General features: G+C 53.9%; 1 protein-coding gene across 1 annotated transcript; it reads left to right on the plus strand.

Moving 5' to 3' along the window:
- The first annotated feature begins 63 nt into the window (after window positions 1-63).
- Window positions 64-13,311, plus strand: CCT7 (chaperonin containing TCP1 subunit 7). The gene is made up of 12 exons (XM_030491934.1): window positions 64-334; window positions 2,461-2,614; window positions 3,093-3,199; window positions 3,517-3,642; window positions 4,246-4,298; window positions 5,529-5,700; window positions 7,306-7,470; window positions 8,480-8,668; window positions 9,561-9,658; window positions 10,208-10,340; window positions 11,393-11,599; window positions 12,701-13,311. The coding sequence occupies exons 1-12, from the start codon at window positions 329-331 to the stop codon at window positions 12,923-12,925; spliced, it is 1,635 nt and encodes a 544-aa protein (XP_030347794.1). The 5' UTR covers window positions 64-328; the 3' UTR covers window positions 12,926-13,311.
- Window positions 13,312-14,316: the final 1,005 nt, after the last annotated feature.

Here is a 14,316-nt window from a genome sequence, read left to right on the forward strand (position 1 = left end):
CCCAGGGGGCGAGCGCGGTGTCGCCTCACCGGCGCTGCCAAATAAAGCTCTATCACAGGCTGTGCGCCCGGTTCCTCCCCTGCCAAATAGTGAGCCACCCTCCCGGCCCGGGTCCACGGCCCTGCTCTCTATGGTTGTTGGCGAAGGAGCGGCGCCTCGCCGAGGGGCGCTCTATCCGCTCTTACCATAGAGTACAGCCGGAAGCGGTCGCTTAGCAACGCGTGCTTCCCCGCCCGCCCCGAGGAAGCTTCTGGGCGGGCGCGGTGCATTGTGGGGTGGAGGCTGTCTGAGGCCGGGGGGAGCTGCACCGAGGAGCGCCGCCGCCGCGATGATGGTGAGTGCCATCCGCCGCCATCCTCGCCGCCGCCGCGCCCCGCTGCCCGATGGCCGCCCGCTCGGCATCCGCCACCCCCCGGGGACCGTGCCTGGCGGGGTTGCGGCGGGGTCCGCGCGGGTTGGGCAGGCGGGGTGGGGATGGAGGAAGCCGGCCTGGCGCAGCGGCCTGGCGCCACCCGCGGCGGGAAGGGGCACGTCGGGCGCTGGGACGGGCTGGGTGGGAGCGGTGCGGGCCGGAGCCCCTCTCCCGGCTGCGGAGCCCCCCAGCTCTGAGCCGCGTTGTGTGGCTCAGGAGCAGGCAGGCTGCAGCGCATGCCTGCCTCCATCTAACCGGGGGTAAAGGGTGTCCGTGCTGCTCACATCGCCGCTTTGGGGGGTGAGGAACAGCTCGTTACGGTCAGCTCCCTAAAAATCATTCCAGGATTTAGGGAATCCTGGGCCTCACCCGCTTCCTTGTACTCGCACATCAGCCCCTCAGCCTCATCACAGTCGGTGCAACAGCCGTAGTACAGTTCTGTGCCCGCGGGTGGCTGCTCGGAACTGGGTGTCTCACAAACCTCGGCTTTGTTTGAGCTCTTGCCTCTGGGCACGTTTGGTTTGAGCTCTGAAAGGGCTGGTGCAGTCTCAGAGCACTGAGACTTGTCAGTTGTGGCCCCTGATACCCTCTGAGCTGTCTCCAGAGCTGTTCACTGTCAGGTGGGTGTCATCATGTCATAGAATCCCAGAGAGGTTTGGGTTGAAGGGACCTTAAAGCTTCTCCAGCTCCAAGCCCCTGCCACGGGCAGGGGCACCTTCCACTAGAGCAGGTTGCTCCAAGCCCCTGTGTCCAACCTGGCCTTGAACACTGCCAGGGATGGGGCAGCCACAGCTTCTCTGGACACCCTGTGCCAGCGCCTCAGCACCCTCCCAGGGAAGAGCTTCTGCCTCAGAGCTCATCTCGGTCTCCCACACGTCTTCCAGCAGTTGCCATCCGTGTGGCAGCTCGGACTCTTGATTTGAGGTGTGAGGGGCAGAAGGGTGCTGTGGCCTGCTGAGCATCTTGCTGGTGCTATAATAAGAATAATAAACCACCGATCTATTTGCAGCAGTTGTGCAGTTCCCTGCTCAGCGGTTACTACGTGTATTGTCTTGTCCAGCCAGCTTCACAATCAGAACTTGGCAGTTCCTGCTGTGCTGGGGAAGCCCACTTATTTTGGGACAGTTATGGTCTGGTCCCAGAGGGAGAAAGGTGGGTGGGTTAGAAGTAGCCCTGAGAAGAAGAACTTCGGGGTGCTGGGTGAGGAGAAGCTCCCCATGACCCGGCTTCAGTGTCTGCTTGAGCCCAGAACCCCCCGTGTGCTGGGCTGCACCCCCAGAGCGTGAGCAGCAGCTCAGGGAGGGGATCCTGCCCCTCTGCTGCGCTCTGGGGAGCCCCCCCTGCAGTCCTGATCCAGCTCTGGGGCAACAGCACAAGAGGGACGTGGAGCTGCTGGAGCGAGGCCAGAGGAGGCCCCGGAGCTGCTGCGAGGGCTGGAGCAGCTCTGCTCTGGAGCCAGGCTGAGAGAGCTGGGCTGGGGCAGCCTGGAGAAGAGAAGGCTCCTGAAGGGGAGACCTTAGAGCAGCTCCAGTGCCTAAAGGGGCTCCAGGAAACCTGGAGAGGGGCTTTGGGCAAGGGCCTGTAGGGACAGGCCAAGGGGAATGGCTTTAACCTGCCAGAGGGGAGATTGAGATGAGCTCTGAGGCAGAAGCTCTTCCCTGTGAGGGTGCTGAGGCGCTGGCACAGGGTGCCCAGAGAAGCTGTGGCTGCCCCATCCCTGGCAGTGTTCAAGGCCAGGTTGGACACAGGGGCTTGGAGCAACCTGCTCTAGTGGAAGGTGTCCCTGCCCATGGCAGGTGGTTGGAACTGGAGGAGCTTTAAGGTCCCTTCCGAAACCATTCTGTGATTCCATGAGTTCCATTTGTGCTGTGGGAGATGGAAAGCAGTTGGGTTGTGTGAAGGCAGAGGAATATTTACGGAAGATGTAGGGTTTGGGTTTGGGCTGGTTTCATTCTGGTGACCTGCTTGGCTGTGGGAGGTGTTAGCTCCAGGTTATCTGTAGGCTCTCAGGACTGGAGGAGTGACTCTGGTGTGTGCTCTCTCCCCAGCCAACCCCGGTTATCCTGCTGAAGGAGGGCACGGACACCTCGCAGGGCATCCCGCAGCTCGTCAGTAACATCAATGCCTGCCAGGTCATCGCCGAGGCCGTGCGCACCACGCTGGGACCTCGAGGCATGGACAAGCTCATCGTGGATGACCGGGGTAAGCACTGGGCCCTCCACAGCCGTGTGGAAGTTACTCAGAAATCACCTCCATGTTCACTCATATCTTCATATCAATTAAAACCAGCATTTAGTGGTTTCAGACTTCTGCTTCCTTACTCCACTTAGTGAGTAAGTGGAGTTAAAGCATGTTAAGTAAGTGGAGTAAGCATGTTAAAATGCTTAGTTTAACACCTTGAGCCTGGCCTCTGCTGTTGAAAAGGAAGAGATAATTGTCAGATCTACCTGAGGGAACTACCTGTTTGCTCCCTACTACCCTGAGTTAAGGCATCTGTGGGCTGGACCCACTCCCACAGGGTGAGGTGGTGAAGCCCAGTGAGACCGGCAATGGAATTAGTGTTGTATCAACGTCTCTCTGAGGTCTGAAAAGCTCCCTCATGCTCTGGGTGCCCTTGCAAGGTGACAGGGGCTTTACTCACAGCACTCAAGCCTGATACCCTTTCCTACATCAACCCTAGGCAAAGCCACCATCTCAAACGATGGAGCCACCATCCTGAAGCTCCTCGATGTTGTCCATCCGGCTGCCAAGACGTTGGTGGACATTGCCAAATCTCAGGATGCTGAGGTAGGAGGAGAACCTGCCTGTGCTCAGGAGCATGACCTGCAGCAGCAGGCTTATGGCTGGCAGGGGTTCTGTGGGCTTTTACCTGCTGGGAATTGCACATGGAATGCTGCTGTTTCTTCTGGTTTCTTTCTTGATGCCTTCTTTTTTGTGATAACTCAAATCTTTGTGTCCCTGCCCATGGCAGGGGGTTGGAACTGACTGAGCTTTAAGGTCCCTTCCAACCCAAACCACTCTTGGTTCTATGATGCTCTGAAATCTGATTTCCCCTTGAACTCCTCTGCTCTATGTGGGTGACACAGTGTCTCCTCTCCATGCAGGTGGGTGATGGGACCACGTCCGTGACTCTTCTCGCTGCTGAGTTCCTGAAGCAAGTGAAGCCCTACGCGGAGGAAGGTCTCCATCCTCAGATCATCATCCGTGCCTTCCGCACAGCCACACAGCTGGTAAGGCAGAGCTGCTCCTGCTCAGGGCTCTCCTGGGCTCCTACAGACAGGAATTCTGGGCCAAAGAGGAAAATCAACACACTCTGAGGCAGAAGTCAGTGATGAATGGGAGTGGGGAGGCACAGCAGTGATCTTGTAATGTCTTACTACAAACATCAGGTGCCTTTTGTGAGCAGTGAGCTGTTACTACCGGTTAGTACCTCTGGAACACTGTTGCTTCCTTTGTGGTTTCTTTTTCTCCCAAGGAAGAATGAATACATGGGAAAATCTGTTTCCCATTCTCCTGATCTCTGCTACTCCTTAGTAAAACTTCTGGCTCATGGAGCCCATCAGCCCCACTATGCTGAGTCTTCTCTGGAGGTGCACTCCCTCAGTAGCTCTTTGATTCCCCAGCTCTCTGCTGAAGACAGTGGAGCAGCTCTGAGCCTCTTCCCAATCCTCTTAAACTGCCTTTGGTGTGATTTTTACTATGCTGGAATAGCCTAAATGCTTGAAACTTGAGAGATGTTGAAGTAGGGAATAAAAGACACCATAAAACACAAAGAGATGGGATCAGCTGTGAGCATGAATCATTAATCCAGCTCTTGCCTTGTGTTTTGACAGGCTGTAAACAAGATCAAAGACATTGCTGTTTCAGTGAAGAAGGAAGATAAAGAGTAAGTTTCCCTTGGAGATGACCTGGGTGTGGAGCTGAGCCTCAGTCAGGTGGTGTGAGGGTGTTTGACTTCTGCTGTGGCTCTGGCTGAGGTCTCGAGGTCGGGATAAACAGCCCCACACAAGGGTTATTCCAGAGTGTTTTTGGGAATTTCCTGCTCCTTTCAGGGAGATGGCCTGCTCTCACTTGGGCTGCAGTGGTGGGTGTAGGCCAGTGTCTTCCCGTGCACATGGAGGAAGCTGGGGACCAAAATAAGTGGCCTCATTTCTTCGTTGCAGCAGTGGTGGGGACTTGCAGCTCTGGCTGCGGTCTGGGACAGTGTTAGTGCTGATTTACTGAGAATCAGATCACTTCTAGCTGTTGGATCCATATTTCCCTGGTGTCCCTTGTGTCATCCGCTCTGTTATGGCACACATTACCTGAGTTCATGGAATCCCAGAATCCCAGGTTGGAGGGGACTTCCAGGATCAGCTGGTCCAACCTTTCCAGGCAAAGCATGACCTACACTGGATGTCCCAGCTCCCTGTGCAGCCCAATCTTAACAGTGCCCAATGCTGGGGAGTCACCACTTCCCTGGGGAGATTATTCCAATGGTTTCATTGGGAAACATTTTCCACTTGTGTCCAGTGGGAATCTCCCCAGCAGTAACTTGTGCCCATCACCCCTCGTCTTTCCCATGGGACTCCTTGTCAAAAGGGAGTCTCCATCTGCTTTATAGCCACCCTTTAACTACTGGAACACAGTGACAAGGTCTCCCTGAGCCTTCTCTTCTCCAGGCTGAACAGTCCCAGCTCTCTCAGCCTTTCCTCACACGCTTCCCAGCCCTTGGATCATCTTTGTGGCCCTTCTCTGGACCCCTCCAGCCCCTCCACAGCTTTTATGTACAACAGGACCAAACCTGAACACAATACTTCAGAGAATGTGCCACCTTTAGAGGGTTTCAGACACTTGTCACTGCCTTGAGATGAGGCAGAGGATGATGCTGAGCCCTGTTTAGCTCAGGCCTGTGGTGTCTGAAAGCCAACTGACCTGGTCAGTGCTAGTCCAATGCTTTGTTCTACAAGGGAGAATTGTACTTTGACAGTCTGGGCTTGATGTGTGTGCCTTGTTTTCCCTGTCCATAGAAGGGAGCTGATCTTTATCAGAATGGATTTATGCCATAACTGATGGTTTCTGAGCCTGCAAAAAGAACCTGCAAGTGAACAAGACCTTTCTCCTTCCTTTCTTGCAGTGAGCAGAGAAGCCTCCTGGAGAAGTGTGCAGCCACAGCCCTGAGCTCTAAGCTCATCTCCCAGAGCAAGGAGATTTTCTCCAAGATGGTTGTAGATGCTGTCATGATGTTGGATGACTTGTTACAACTCAAAATGATTGGAATAAAGAAGGTGCAAGGAGGTGCTTTGGAAGTAAGTGCTGTTAGATCTGGTCCTAAAGGGATGGGAGACAGGGATCACAGCTCCTTTGGCTGTAGCAGGAATGCAGCCTGGCTTTGTGATGTCTGTTTGGGAGTTAGAAGAGCAAAGCAAAGCTGTTGATGTGAGGCTAAAGCTTAGTGAGTGGGGCTTGATTTCTTCTCTGTAGGTAGAGAATCTGTTCTATTGAGCCAGACACCCTCGGACCTCTCTGTCCCCTGCAGCAGATGTTAATGGGTTGGAAAGGACCTTAAAGCTCCTCCAGTTCCAACACCTTCCACTAGAGCAGGTTGCTCCAAGCCCCTGTGTCCAACCTGGCCTTGAACACTGCCAGGGATGGGGCAGCCACAGCTTCTCTGGGCACCCTGTGCCAGCGCCTCAGCACCCTCACAGGGAAGAGCTGCTTCCTGTGAGTCCCGGCTGTGGGCATGAGCACAGGATTGGGAAACATGGAAAGGAAACCTGCTGAAGGAGCTGGTGGGCAGGAGGGCTCTGGGGTTCATACCACAGTGCTGGAATACCTGTTGGGTATGGGGCTGCTTGTGGGTACATGGCAGGGAGGTGTTCCTGGGCTGTGGACAGTTGGTGTGTCTGTGCTGGCCCTGCCTGTGTCCTCTGGGTTGGGTCACTTGGGACCCTTCTGAAGAATAAAGCCCTCCCCAGTCTCTGAGTTACTGCTCTGTTACCATCTGTAAACGCTCTGCAGGAGCATTTTCATCGAGAACAGACATTATAATCACTCCCAGGCAACTGATTTAGTGAATTAGGAACATCTCAGCAGCTGGTTTTGTGATGTCTGGGCCTCTGGTGTCTGAGACTTGCAGAACTTGCTCCCCTGGGGTCTCCTGCTCTGCATGAAAGCAGCTCTCCTTACTCCAGGTTGTTTGGCCTTTGTATTCTGCTCTCACACTCTGAGACCTGTGTGAGGATGGGGCAGATCATTTAGCATGTTACGGCTCAGGGCTGGTTTGTGAGAGATCCTGGAGCATCTCACCCTGTCGGAAGAGAAAGGCTGTGCTTGTCCTGGCTTAGGAGGGACAGGGATCCTCTGGGCTTCAGGGTCTGGGAAGAGCCACCTCTGCAGCGTGTAGTTAGATACTCCTGGAGTAGAAGATTGAGATGCTGCTTTCTCTCCCAGCCATGAAGTGAAGCAGTTCACATCAGGGGGCAGTGTTGGGCAGGGCAAATCCTACTGCAAAACAATCCTGGAAGTGGTGATGGAACATGGCAAAACAAAGCAGGGGAGAGCAAACCCTCGAGTGCGTGGCTGTGGATGGGATGTATCCGTCTTCAAAGGGGAGAAATGGGAAAGACATCAAAGAGAGAACAGATGCTTCATCCCTTGATCTTCAGCTTGTGTGTAGCATCTTTTACTGTGGTGTCTTGAGGGTAGAAAAGGAGTGATAGAAGCTGCTTTTTGAGCAGAAAGAGGAAAATACTCACTGCTTGTTTTCCCTAGAAGTGGGTTACTCAAAGGAGTCAGCAGTTGGTGAGCACTTTGGAAACGAGGACTCAAAGCAGGGAGTCTCCTGTGGGAATTAGGAACCCTGTGGAGAGAACCTTGGGGGGCTGAGCCTAACACAGATCCCTATCTTGAAGGACTCTCAGCTGGTGGCTGGAGTGGCCTTTAAGAAGACATTCTGCTACGCTGGCTTTGAAATGCAGCCCAAGAAGTATCAGTGTCCCAAAATCGCCCTGTTGAACGTGGAGCTGGAGCTCAAAGCTGAGAAGGACAACGCTGAAATCAGAGTGAACACTGTGGAAGTAAGAGCTGAACCTTTCCTGCTTCCTGCTGCCTGCTTGGGAGCTGGTGGGAGAAATGCCATTCCCTTCTGCACGTCCTTTTCTTCCCTGAAAATAGATGGGGGGTTGTAGAATGCTTCGGGTTGGAAGGGGCCTTAAAGCTCATCTAGTTCCAGATGCCTCATGTGGGAGAAGGGAATTGTAGACTCTCTGTAACAGGTTTAAGGGCATGTTTCTGCTCACTCACAGTGCCTCAGCTATCCCATGATGTGCCATCAGCTTTGGGATGGCTTCTTTATGCCTAACAGTGCCCTTCCAGTGCTGTGAATCCCAAAAGAGCCTCTCCATATTTCAGCAACAATTGGACAATAGTTCTTTATCCATCTTAAAATCCCTTTCTGAGCCATGGTCATTCTCTGACACCTTCTTGGGAAGCTGCATGCATTTGGTTCCTGGGTATCTGTGGTATCTAAAGACCTCTGGGTGCTTTGTTTTGGGGTTTTGGCCCCACCATGGTCTTAAAGCCCTCTCTGTGCCGGGGTGGACGCGATGGTGGTTCCTGTAGTTGGCTGTTGTGGTGTTGCTGTGTCCTTGGGTGAGATTCCCAGCTGTTTGTGGCTGTGTTTCAGTAACAGCCAGAGCACAACGGGCTGATGGATCCCAAGCACCCTGGTAAAGCAGGTTCCTTGGGATCAGTGTTTTCCCTCTGTGATAGTGCACGTCTCTGCACCCCAACATCCCTTCACAGCCCTGTGAGCACCTCTCAGACATCACTATAACCCCTTCTCCTCCTCGTGCTCTCTCTTGAGCTGTCGCTGCCTCTGTACCAGTTCATCCAGCCCCTTTATCATCTCCCTTCTGCTGCTGGAAGTGTTTTAACAGTCGTGGCTCTTTGGCATAAAATCAAGTGCCCTAAAATCATCTCCAGGTGTTAGGAAGCAGCTGTCTGGGGCTGCATGGAGCAGCACCACTGCTGTAACATGTACAACAACCCTCTGTAACAGGAACACTTCTCCCTTTCTCCTCCCAGGATTACCAGGCCATCGTGGATGCCGAGTGGAACATCTTGTATGACAAACTAGACAAAATCCACAAGTCAGGAGCCAAAGTTGTCCTGTCCAAGCTTCCTATTGGAGATGTGGCCACTCAGTACTTTGCAGACAGAGACATGTTCTGTGCTGGCCGTGTCCCAGAAGAAGACCTCAAGCGAACAATGATGGTGAGTTCCTTGTGTCACAATCAAGACTTGGTTTAGTTTGAACAGGGCCAGGCTGGTCACTCCCCACCAGGGCAGCACTTGGTGGCTGAACACAGATTTAAAGTTAAAATCACATCATTTTTGCCTATGTAGTTATAGAATCATAGAATTGTAATCGTAAGGGTTGGAAAGGACCTTAAGATCATCTAGTTCCAACCCCCCTGCCATGGGCAGGGACACCTTGCCCTAAACCATGTGGCTCAAGGCTCTGTCCAACCTGGCCTTGAACACCGCCAGGGATGGAGCATCCACAACCTCCCTGGTTGTGGTTGAATCATTTAGGTTGGAAAAGACCTTTAAGCTCATCAAGTCCAACCATTACCCCAGCACTGCCAAGACCACCACTAACCCATGGCACTGAGGGCCTCATCTTCATGGTTGATGAACACTTCCAGGGACAATGTAATGTTATGATGTGGAGTTCCATATGCTGACCACGCTGTTCCTTGATGGAATGAGCACTCACACCCTCATTGCATCTGCCCTGCTCTTTGCTTTCTCTGCTGTTGTTCTCTGTTAGGGTCTGTACACTGCATCAGCAGAGGTTTATCTTCCCATGTCCTTCCCTGTTCCATCATGAGTGGATTTTAGCTTTCCTGTAGCTGCTGGGCTCCAGAACCTGTGAGGCAACACTGGGAAGCAGCACAGTCTTACTTTGCTGGCAAGGATTGTTTCTGCTGGTGGTGCCTGCAGGGATGCACAAGGTGGGAGGGGAAGTAGAAGGGTTTTTGCCTGAATCTGGCCTGTGGAGTGGTTGTTACATCAGAGCTGTCTCTGAAGAGTGGAGCCTGCTGGGCACATGTATCTTGTTTGGCAGTGTTGGTAATGTTGGGCTTCTTTCCTCTCCGTGCAGGCCTGTGGTGGGTCCATTCAGACAAGTGTCAATGCGCTGTCAGATGATGTCCTGGGTCGATGTGATCTCTTTGAGGAGACTCAGATTGGAGGAGAGAGGTAAATACACCAGCTGTGAGGATGTAGTCCTGTGTAAGCACAAAATCCCAGCCTGGTTTGGGTTGGAAGGGAGCTTAAAGCTCATCCAGCTCCAACCCCCTGCCACAGGCAGGGACACCTTCCACTAGAGCAGGTTGCTCCAAGCCCCTGTGTCCAACCTGGCCTTGAACACTGCCAGGGATGGGGCAGCCACAGCTTCTCTGGGCACCCTGTGCCAGCGCCTCAGCACCCTCACAGGGAAGAGCTTCTGCCTCAGAGCTCATCTCAATCTCCCCTCTGGCAGGTTAAAGCCATTCTCCTTGCCCTGTCCCTACAGGCCCTTGGCCAAAGCCCCTCTCCAGGTTTCCTGGAGCCTTCAGGCACTGGAGCTGCTCTAAGGTGTCCCCTTCAGGAGCCTTCTCTTCTCCAGGCTGCCCCAGCCCAGCTCTCTCAGCCTGGCTCCAGAGCAGAGCTGCTCCAGCCCTCGCAGCAGCTCCGGGGCCTCCTCTGGCCTCACTCCAACAGCTCCACGTCCCTCTTGATAACCCTCCTTGCGCTGTTCTCTTGCAGGTACAACATCTTCACAGGCTGCCCCAAGGCAAAGACCTGCACAATAATCCTGCGGGGGGGTGCGGAGCAGTTCATGGAGGAGACGGAACGGTCCCTGCATGATGCCATCATGATAGTCAGGAGAGCCATCAAGGTAAGGACCAGAGGAGATACTGGTGTGACATTGGGGTTGTTGAGGTGACCTGGCACAGCTCTAACTCCTCCTAGAAGCCTTCTCACACAGCAGCATCTGGCTGAGGGCTCCATGGGGGGATCAGGAGCTCTCAGCTGAGGCAGGACACAGATGGGCAGCATCTGATCGAGGAACTCAAGTGCTGTTCCTTGGCCAAAGCACTGTTGCTCTGCAGCTTCCCAGCTGCTTTTCAGGCACTCCTGGTCTTCAGTACAGCTGTAACTGGTGCCTGCTGTGTGGTGTGTTCTGCAGACACCTCCATCTGAGAGGGAACATGAGCTCCTCCTGCGTCAGGTAGATCTACAGGAGGTTTGAGTAGCAGGATTGATGCTGAGTGCATGTCATAGCCTGCTAAAGCCACTTGTTCCCTCTCTGAGTAACCAGTCTGAAGGGTCACTGTCCCCTAGCTGTGGAGGTAGGTTGGGAGCACCAGGAGAGGAGTCTGAGGCACGTGATGGATGTGTGCTCTGCTTGTGGAGTTGCTGGTCCTGTGTGCCAGATGCTGCCTGACTCTGGGTGGTTTGGGTTCTGCATAATCACAGGCTGGTTTGTGGTCACAGCCTCCTTCAGGCATCCCTCTGCTCCAGTGTGGGGCCCTCCATGGGCTGCTGGGTATCTGCTCCCCCATGAACCCCCATGGGCTGTGGGGGCACATCCTGCCTCCCCACAGTCTGCACCACAGGCTGCAGGAGAACCTCTGCGCTGGTGCCTGGAGCACCTCCTGTGTCCTCCTGCACTCACCTTGGGCTCTGCAGGGCTGCTCCTCTCACATGTTCTCACTCCTCTCTTGTTTCTCTTGTGCAGGTTTCTTTCCCCTCTTAAATCTGTTACCCCAGAGGTGCTGCCACCATCACTGATGGGCTCAGCCTTGCCCAGTGCTGGGTCCACCTTGGAGCCAGCTGCCTTTGGCTCCTTCAGACATGGGGGAAGCTTCTAGCACCTTCTCGCAGGAGCCACCCCTGGAGCCCCCTGTCCCAGCACACAGTAACAAGAGTTTCCCCTTCTCCTTCCAGAACGACTCAGTTGTTGCTGGTGGTGGTGCCATAGAGATGGAGCTTTCCAAATACCTCCGGGACTATTCCAGGACCATTCCAGGCAAGCAGCAGCTGCTCATAGGTGCTTATGCTAAAGCCCTGGAGATCATTCCCCGCCAGCTGTGTGACAATGCTGGCTTTGATGCCACCAACATCCTCAACAAGCTCCGAGCCAAACATGCACAGGTAGGTGCCCCCCTCTGAACCTCCAGCTGGGGAGAACCAGAGGGGTGTATGTGGCTTCCTTCCTTCTTTTCTTCTTTCTCCTGATGGATCTGGTGGAATTCAGCCTGTGTGAGGTTTGTGTCCTCTTTCACATCACTTAATGCAGGTCCCTATTGAAGGAGCTGATGTGTTTTCCCTTTGATCACAGCTCTTGGAGGGTTGAGTTGCTTCTTAAAGATGCAGCATTTGTCAGGAGGGAGCTTCTGGTTTCAACATGCAAGTCATTCATAGAACTCATGTGTTGGAAAGGACCTTAAGCTCATCCACTTCCAGCGCCCTGCCATGGAGTGTAGGAGTTGGCCATAGGTTCTCCAGAGGAGCTGCAGATGGAAGGTCCTGGTTGCCTCCCATCATTTTGGACCTTGTGGAGTGCAAGTTCAGGCAGCACTTTGCTCCTTGGCTTCTCTCAGTAGGAGCTGCTGCTTTGAGGGGTCATTCCCACCACGTTTCATCCCCACTGATGACTGTGGGGATAGAGGAATGCCCTGGAAGGAGCAGCTCCATCTTGGGCTGCAAACACTGGGGCTGTAAATAGTGGAGTGGGACAGCAGTGGTGTGGAAGCCACTCCTGAAGACTTCTGCAGCTTCTCCCTGAGATGGAGCACACCTCTTTTGTGAAGCTTTGCTGACAACAAAGGCTTTTTTGGGTGTTTCCCCTCAAATATTCTTGGAACAGGCTGCCCAGGGCAGGGCTGGAATCACCATCCCTGGAAGTGCTCACACACCATGTACACGAGGCCCTCAGCGCCATGGGTTAGTGGTGGCCTTGGCAGTGCTGGGAATGGTTGGACTTGATCTTAAAGGTCTTTTCCAACCTGGTTGATTCTGTGATTCTTCCTTCACACAGCAGGGTCCAGCCTCTGCCTCTCCCCGTGTGTCTTTGCTTCCCAGTGCATGGCTTGAAATCCCAAACTGGTTTGGGTTGGAAGAGCCCTTAAAGCTCCTCCATTTCCACCTCCTTGCCACGGCTAGGGACACCTTCCACTAGAGCAGGTTGCTCCAAGCCCCATCCAGCTTTACCAGCTCAATAACACCCCCGTGTCCCCTGCTGTGTCCCTGCAGGGGGGCACATGGTACGGTGTGGACGTGAACAACGAGGACATCGCTGACAACTTCGAGGCCTGCGTGTGGGAACCGGCCATCGTGCGCATCAACGCGCTGACGGCCGCCTCCGAGGCCGCCTGCCTCATCATCTCCGTGGATGAAACCATCAAGAACCCTCGTTCCACTGTGGATGCTGCTCCCACTGCCCGGGGCAGGGGTCGAGGTAGAGCCCACAACCACTGAGACCTTGCTCCCCATCGGGCTGGAGCTCTCCTCCAAAGTGCAAAGTGAGAAGGAATATGATTTCGAGATGATTTCAGAGGCCTTTCACCACTTTGAGGGCTTCAGGCAACCACTGGCCTAGTTGAATTAGAGTCAGATCTTGGCCTGGGCACCACAGCACCCCCTGGGAGGTGCTCAGCCCCAACATTTCCTGCACAGCACCGGTCTCCTTAGGCTTTGCCTTGCCATTCCACATGGAAACCAGGCTGAGTGGAGCCCTTTGGGCCCAGGCAGGTTGTGCAGCCACTGTGGGGCTGGTTTGTATTTATACTCCTTTTTGTTTCCTTCCTGTTTTCCTGCTGGAGGGTTGGAATCCAGGCTCAGAATAAAGAGGTGACTTCATTTCAGTGGCACATTTGGAGTTCCCTCTGTTCTCTGCTGCTTGCTTCACCCTGCAGGGTGGTTGCTCATGGTTAAAGGTGAACCTCAGACTGAGGTTTGCCCTGTTTAAAAGCAGGAGTTGTGCTGGGAAGCAGGATCTGCTTCCCTGTGCTTCCCACACATTGCCTTTGTGCAGGGGCTCTCTCATGGAGCTCCCACCTATTGCTCAGTGACATTTCTACTTGCTTTTACTTAACTGTCCACTTAAATCCCATCTTTTCCTTCCTAAAAGGAGGTTCAGAGCAGTAGCTGTGTCTGTCTCTGGGGCTGTGTGGGGCTGATGGTACTTGAGGGCTGCATCCTGACACTGGGACCATCTCCCACAGGAATATTCCTTTTGGGAATAGGGAGAGACTTGGGTCTGGTAGGGTGAAACTGGAGGACAGTGGAAGAAATGTGGTATCTGTCTGATATCCACCCTTTGAGATCTCATTTAATTAGGGAAGTTCATGGCCTGTTCCACCACAACATCTTACTCCTGCTCTGTTCAAGCTCTGCCATGAGACAGACATTGGAGGCATTGGCCATGTCCCTTAATGTGACCTCACCCAACACCCCAAATCCTTCTCAGGGTTGCTCCATCCCATCTCCCCCAGCCTGTGTCTGTGCTGGATTGCTCCCACCCTTGCCCTTGGCCTTGTTGAACTCCATGAGGTTTGCACAGTCCCACCTCTCCAGCCTGTCCACGTCCCTCTGGATGGTGAATAACCTGGGAAGCAGGAATCCTTCAGCCACCTGGGCTGTCCTCCACCCAAACCCAACCTTCTTTTCCTTGTTTCTCATTTAGGACTGTTCAGAAATACATGTTTGGGGGGGTTTTAGCAGAGAACTGGCCCAAAAGTGTTCAAACTCACCTATTCCCTCTGCAGTGGTCCAAGATCAGCCTCTTCCCTTACTGAAGGCCATGGGGATGGGAGTTGAATCCCTCTCATTCCCTTCCCTCCCTTTGCCCACTGCTGCCTCCAGGCTCT

This window comes from Strigops habroptila, chromosome 7 (genome assembly GCF_004027225.2).
Source record: "Strigops habroptila isolate Jane chromosome 7, bStrHab1.2.pri, whole genome shotgun sequence".
NCBI classification, from domain to species: Eukaryota; Metazoa; Chordata; class Aves; order Psittaciformes; family Psittacidae; genus Strigops; species Strigops habroptila.